The following is a 7,420-nucleotide window of genomic DNA, read 5'->3' on the forward strand; positions in this document are numbered from 1 at the left end:
GTAAAGATCCATCCCAAAGAATCGGATCATTCCTGAATGACATATTACTACTATATTGCTCTTTGGTCACAGCGTTGTCCCATATATGCGACACCTCAGTCAACATCTCCACACAATAATTCAGCGAATGAGTAACAAACTTTTTTTCATCACAGATGCAATATGTGTCTCTGTACAGCTAGCTTTGCTAGCATCACGTCCACGGAGCTTACCTTTCTTTAAGCTTTCCTTCCAAGTGACGCTAAAAGTTGGACAAAGTCCTACTGTCTGTGAAAGCGAAGCGCTGCTGATTTTACATGTCGCCATATCTTATGATTTATGCAGCGCTTTTATATTATTGCTCAGAGGAAACCACTGCGCATGTCTGGAGCTCCACGAGTAAAGGTGGAGGCGATGGGAGACAACAGACACGTAAATCACGTTATTGCTCGGGATTTTACGGCGCCACCTTAAGTCCCTGAACTTCACATTTTAACGGAAAAAAAGAGCAACGCGACTTGGATGTAACGAGTAACGCGACAGTTTAGTAGAAATGTAGTGAAGTAGAAAGTACAGGTACTTACTGTAAAATGTAGTGGAGTAAAAGTAGAAAGTGTCCATTATTAAATCTACTTAAGTAAAGAACAGATACATGAAAATTGTACTTAAGTACAGTAACGGAGTACTTGTACTTCGTTACTTCCCACCATGGTTCAATGTTACACAATACAGTTTTACCAAGTTGCTCAAAGTCTAAACTGGTGTTGTTGTGCATTTAAGGTGTAAAGTTTACCTTTGACCAAACGCCCCCCCCCAAAGGAATCCCAGCGCACCCCTTTTGTAAAAATTTCAGCCAGCGCCTCCTGCGGTCCTCTGAACGCCCCCTGGGGGGCGGTACCGCCCACGTTGAGAACCGCTATTCTAACTGATTCATGTGACTCTGCAGAGCAGGACTGGTTCTAGGTATAGATACACCAGGGGAAAGGCAGAAAAGTAAAGGAGGCTTTATTATTCGTCCATTTTCTGTTGCATGATATTTATTAACGTTGATGACTAGTGATTGATTCATGGGACTGGGATAAACTTTGTTCAACTCCACAAAAAACTCAACCCTAAAACAGTGAAATTAAGAAGTTTCTTCATAAACTTTTTATTTTCTTGTTAAATCCAAGATTTAACAGATTTAACATAACATTTATTTACTTGGATTGTGATTATGCAGTTATGCATCTTAAGCTAATTTGAACCTAAATTAACCTAAAACACATTTCTTTCAAACAGTAATAACAGACAGACTAAAGCAGAATGTTTTTAGTTAGAAACTCAAAGCTTCAAAAATCTTTCTTACCACTCCTGTTTTCTACTTTCTCTTTGCTTCAGTGCTCAGAACCAGATGGAAATCATTACTAAGCCTATAAAAGGAACCAGACCGCTTGAATAAAACAGGAACTGGGCTCAATAAAGATGGACTGTAACAAAAACTAGAACTGCAAACAATAAATCAGGCAAAAAAACTACAAAGTTAACAGAACCAAAGTCCAAAGGATCATCATGAGGTCAGATTTAGTCGACCCCAAATTTATACAACTAATAAAACACGTGAACTTTAGATACCTTGTTGTTGGCTCTGCTAGCATGTCCACATAATGCTCTGCCACAGTATAAGGCTCTTTATAAAGGGCTCAGATCAATGTAAACTGGGTCTGAGTCGTGTTTACTGGTGTTACTGAAGGATCCAACTTTCTCTAATCTGAGATCCAGATTAGAGTCAGTTTCTGGTTTCTTTCAGCCTCTGATGGATTATTGTCCCAGAACAGATTCAATACAACAAAAGGAAGATCAATCAAGATACAAGATATAATACAGTGAAGAACTTCAAATCAGACATCATCAATGATCTGAGGTTCTGTTCTGACCCAATTTCTGGTCTCTAGTTTGTGGTGGATTTTCATGAACATCTTCAGCTCAAGTCTTGTTAGTGAAATATTTTAGTGATGAAGATATGTCTTTACTTGTCCAGAGTGAACTCCAGCTCTCACCTGATTACTGCTGAACATCAGCACCAGTCCCTCCATGACCCTGCGGAGATAAGAAGTGATAGGCGATGGATGAATGGATGGAGGGAAGATCTTCCTGGATGGAGGGAGAGAAGCAGCTGTGCTCCAGGTGAGACTGAACATCTAAGAGTTTCCTGCCATCGTCTCTGATGGACCAGATCCACGTCTTTAGTTCAGATTTGGAGGTTCACGGTTTCAACAGTCTCTTTGCAATCAATTATTTTAACTAAATCTGTGTTTTACAGCTGGTGTAAATGTGTTGGTAACTCTGGTTAACATAGTCCCCATTTAATTTGAGCCTATTCAGACCAATGGCCATAAAAATTATATGACAAGTGATAAATGGACTATAAATAGATCAATAAAGATCAGAATTTTTTTTTTAAAGTCATCAAGAGTCCTCAATGTCATGTTGTTTTATTTGGGTTTAAAAATATAGCAGAGCACCAATCAGGTATTGGTTGATATTACTGTTCAATATCATTAATATTGATTAATAATAATCTATTCTTGATTATAAATGGAGGGCATAATATTATTATAACTGGAAAATTTCAGAACAAATTTAAATGGGGTCTGCAGAAGTGTTCCCATTGCTGTGGACCTTGCAATTTAGCCACAGCTCACACAGAAGGACTTGCCCTTGGTAGTATCAGAAGAACATCTGTTTAAAATGCAATAACAGAAACTATTGTCATCATAGTGATATGGTTGACTTGGTTCACCAATGGCTGAACCCCATTCATAGTGAAATTCTGTCTGAGACTCTTGAGTATGAGCTTCGCACATGTGGTTCTCACACACAGTCCAAAATAAAAAACAAGACAGTGGGTAATTGTTTATTTCTAAAAAAATGTCAACCTTCATACTAAGGATTTTAATTCACACTCAAAAATTCAGAGAAATAATAATTTTATGTAAACAAAATATGAATAGTCACAGGAAATATGTATTCTTCCCACAAAGCATTGTGAGACCTGTCTGCTACTGTTTGTGAGACTACTCACTGCCTCTCTGGGACCCGTTGCTAAGGTAATAAATTATCTGGACCTGGGCTGGCTCTCTCGGTCAGACAGTATGTTGGAGACAGAGTTTCTATACTTGTGAGACACCCAGCGTTGGTCTCAAGGACCCTGACAATAAACCATACGCCCTAGTAAAATTTTGAAAACATTTTACTGGAGCAGGTATGTGTATCGTTGTCATGACCGACTTTGAGATCAATAGGGCAATATTTGTGCTTGTGAGGGGGAGTTAAAAAGAGTTTTGGAGTCAGACCTCCGCTGTGCTGTGTGTGTGTTTCAGAGAGAAAGATTACTGATTCTGTGAGACACTAGGCCTCGATTTATCTAATTTTTCTCAATTTATGTAATCATTTTAACTCAGGACCCCACTAAAAGTAATACTTCCCTTCTTGGGATCAAGCTGAACGTTTTGATACCATTTTTGGGGGATATGCAGCAGTATGGGTCACATTAACGGTGATCGAAGAAAAATAAATAAAGAGATTGCTTGTTGGGTGTAGAACAGTAGGTTCCTGCCATGCATTGCATAGCATGCCCCAATAATAAAGCAAGAAATAAGAGAGATATGGCAATAATATTATGGGTTATCAAATTCCCAAGTTGGTTTATCTGACTTTGCTGAAAAAGACTCTTATTCTTTTTTTTATTGGTCATTACACCAGGCCTATAAGGTTCTGCTTTAAAATTAGAGCTGAAAACCCCAAATGAAGCAGAAATTGGCGTCAAATTGCAGCATCCAATCTGAAGAATGACTAAAGGGCTGCATTTAATGTCTGATAACAGAATAATGTTGCTAAGGATGAATCAATTGTTTAGCATCACATTCTGTCAAGTCAGAAACCACATAATGAAAACAGCTCCTAATGTTCCAGATGGTTTTGTTCCAACTTTATCACTGAAGCAAAAATGTTTTTACTTATTTTCTTCTGTGTTTCAGAAGATGTTGGTCTGCAGGACGTCCTACAAGAACATAAGATCAGTCTGAGGACGAGATGTGAATGTGTTACTGAAGGAAGTTATGAAACAGAAAGTAGAACGCTCCTCAACTGGATTTACACTGATCTCTTCATCACAGAGGGACAGAGTGAAGATGTTAACACCCAGCATGAGGTGAAGCAGCTGGAGAGAGCTTCTAAGATCCAGAACCTCCATGACTCTCCAATAAGGTGCCATGACATATTTAAATCCTTCCCTGACCAACATGGAATCATCAGAGTGGTTCTGACCAGCGGTGTCGCTGGTGTTGGAAAAACATTCTCTGTGCAGAAGTTCACTCTGGACTGGGCCGAGGGCTTGGAGAACCAAGATGTCAGTGTGGTGGTTCTGCTTTCGTTCAGGGAGCTGAACTTGATCAGAAATGAGCAGCACAGTCTTCTCTCTCTGCTCCATGTTTTCCATCCAACACTCCAGAAGCTCCCAGCAGAGCAGCTGGTTAAATGTAAACTGCTCTTCATTTTTGATGGTCTGGATGAAATCAGACTTTCACTGGACTTCAACAACAGTCAGCTCGTTTCTGACATCACACAGAAGTCATCAGTCAATGTTCTACTGACAAACCTCATCAAGGGGAACCTGCTTCCCTCAGCTCTCATCTGGATAACTACCAGACCTGCAGCAGCCAATCAGATCCCTCCTTCATGTATTTCCAGGGTAACAGAAGTACAAGGCTTCAGTGACGCCCAGAAGGAGGAGTACTTCAGGAAGAGGTTCAGTGATGAAGAGCAATCCAGCAGAATCATCTCCCACATCAAGAAATCAAAAACTCTCCACATCATGTGTGGAATCCCAGTCTTCTGCTGGATCACTGCTACAGTTCTGGAGAACATGTTGACCTCAGAGCAGAGAGGAGAGCTGCCCAAGACCATGACTGASATGTACTCACACTTYCTGCTGGTCCAGACRAAGAGGAAGAAGAACAAGTACCATGGAGGACATGAGACAAGTTCACAGGATCTCATGGGGGCTGACAGGGAAGTTCTTCTGCAGCTGGGGAGGCTGGCGTTTTCACATCTGGAGAAAGGAAACATCATGTTCTACCAAGAAGACCTGGAGCAGTGTGGTCTGGATGTCACGGAGGCCTCAGTGTACTCAGGAGTTTGTACAGAGATCTTGAAAAGAGAGAGTGTGATCTTCCAGAAATCAGTCTACTGCTTTGTTCATCTGAGCATCCAGGAGTTTCTGGCTGCAGTCTACCTGCTCCACTGTTTCAACAGCAGGAGGTCAGAGGTGATCATGACGTTCCCGGGAGAAGAAGAAGAAGATGAGGACAGTGAGGTGATCAAGATGTTCCTGGGAGAAGAAGAAGAAGATGATGAGTACAGTGAGGTGATCGAGATGTTCCTTGGAGAATACGTTGAAACATCTCTAGATGAGTTCATGAACAAAGTCATGTATAAATCCCTCAGCAGTGAAAATGGCCACCTGGACCTGTTTGTCCGCTTCCTTCATGGTCTCACTGTGGAGTCCAACCAGAGACTCTTAGAAGATCTATTGGGTCAGACAGAGAACAGTCCAGAAACCATCCAGAGAATCATCACCAACCTGAAGGAGATGAACACTGATAGAATCTCTCCTGACAGAAGCATCAACATCTTCTACTGTCTGGTGGAGATGAACGACGTCTCATTTTATCAGGACATCCAACGGCTGCTGGATTCAGGGACGGAGCTCTCAATGGCTGACTGTTCAGCTCTGGCCTTCATGCTGCAGATGTCAGAGGTTCTGGATGAGTTGGACCTGAAGAAGTACAACACATCAAGGGATGGACGACAGAGACTGGTTCCAGCTGTGAGGAACTGCAGAAAGGCTCGGTGAGTCCAGATGTTTTCATTGTGTGAATGCTGATTCAGCACTATTGTCCTCCTGTTTCTTCTTCTTTCTTCAAGTTGATTCTGGATGTTTTTGGCCTTTAACTACTTCCTTCATCCTCTGGATAATTTCAGCCATTCATACATCTAAACATTCAGTTCATCCAGGACAGGTGCCGCTTCTGGTTTTTAGATATTTTGATAATTTAAAAGTATTTAACTTTTTAGCAGTTTTCATGTTGAAGTGAATAAAAACCATGAACTCTAGAAAATTATTTTCTCTAAGATCCAAGCATCCAGAGAGACTTTTTAAACTTTAAACTCCTCTTCACTCATTGAGCTGCTGCTCCATTATTCACCTTTTAGGATCTTTGACTGTTTTTATAAAATAATTGTTTAGGTTTGATGGAAATTTGGACCATTAAAATAAACCATTGCATTAATTATAAACTTTGTGAACAGTGTTGATCTTCTTCATTCCGTCATCATCCTCACCTCTTCCTCCTCCCACTAGTTTCCTCTGGGTTTGTAACTGAGCCCAAAATGTGGTGATTGTTGTCTTGTTCCAGAAAAAGTCCTAGTTTCTGTCAGATCCTCCCAAAGCTCTGAGAACTCTGCTTCCAGAGCTGGAACCATTTTCCTCATCAACTCTTCATCTGCAGYCTTTGTTGAAGCTGTTAGCTGTCCTCCATGAAGACCTGCAGAGACATGAGCTTCAACTCTTTAGACATCCCAGCCTCTTTAGTTCCTGGAGAACTTTCACTGCTTCACCATGAAGATGCTGCTGGACCCAAACGCTCCGTCTCCTCCAAGGGTTTTGCTCTTTAGCTTATTAGGAGTTTAGCAACAATTTCTTCTGACATCCAAACTTTTGTTCCTCTGAGACGATGGACAGACCACTGCAGAGACATGTGTCCCTCTTCCAACCAGTTTGTCCTAGATCCTCACAGGTCAACAGAGGACGGTCCAGACCTAAAGGAGCAGCAGGACCGGTTCTGATGCTGCTCTGCAGGACGACCAGAACAATCTGAAACTTTTAGCTGAAGCAGGTTGACGACTGTCCACTTTCTACTTTGTTAAAGCATCAAATCCAGCAGATGAATGGAGACACAACTGGGAGCATCATGTGTCTGGTCTGCTCCCAGTTTCCTCTGTGGCAGCATTTAATRASCTGCTGCTGGGAGCCACGTTTCTATAGAATATACTACTATTATTAATGATGAGGAGGATTCTAGATGCTGCAGCAGCAGATATGAGCTAAACAAACCCAGAGATGCCAGAGGTCCACAGCAGGCTGGACTTTCTGCTTTGCTCACTTCATTTATAACTCACTTCCTGCTTGGTGGAAGATCTCAAGGAGCCAAACGGTCTAGTCCAAGTCGGTGTGAGTCAGAGCTGTGAGCAGTTCCTCCTCCTCTCCATCATTCAGCTCAGTCAGCCTCTTCATCAGCTGCTGCAGCTCCTTTGAGGCTCTGATGCTGCAGAGAAACTGAACTTTCCTTCACAGATGATAGAAGATCTTCAACATCTGACTGAGCTGAAGGTCTGAGGA

At 41.6% G+C, this 7,420-nt stretch overlaps 1 protein-coding gene across 1 annotated transcript in view; it reads left to right on the top strand.

Annotated features, from left to right (window-relative positions):
• Positions 1 to 6,004, top strand: part of LOC103476950 (protein NLRC3-like) — a 17,205-nt gene extending 11,201 nt beyond the window's left edge. Inside the window, exons 4-5 of the mRNA XM_017310508.1 lie at positions 2,000 to 2,145; positions 3,999 to 6,004. Coding sequence (XP_017165997.1) covers positions 2,000 to 2,145; positions 3,999 to 5,875 — 2,023 coding nt within the window. The 3' untranslated portion in view covers positions 5,876 to 6,004. The remainder of the gene's footprint in view (positions 1 to 1,999; positions 2,146 to 3,998) is intronic.
• Positions 6,005 to 7,420: the final 1,416 nt, after the last annotated feature.

The sequence above is a fragment of the Poecilia reticulata genome, linkage group LG2 (genome assembly GCF_000633615.1).
Source record: "Poecilia reticulata strain Guanapo linkage group LG2, Guppy_female_1.0+MT, whole genome shotgun sequence".
Lineage (NCBI taxonomy): Eukaryota > Metazoa > Chordata > Actinopteri > Cyprinodontiformes > Poeciliidae > Poecilia > Poecilia reticulata.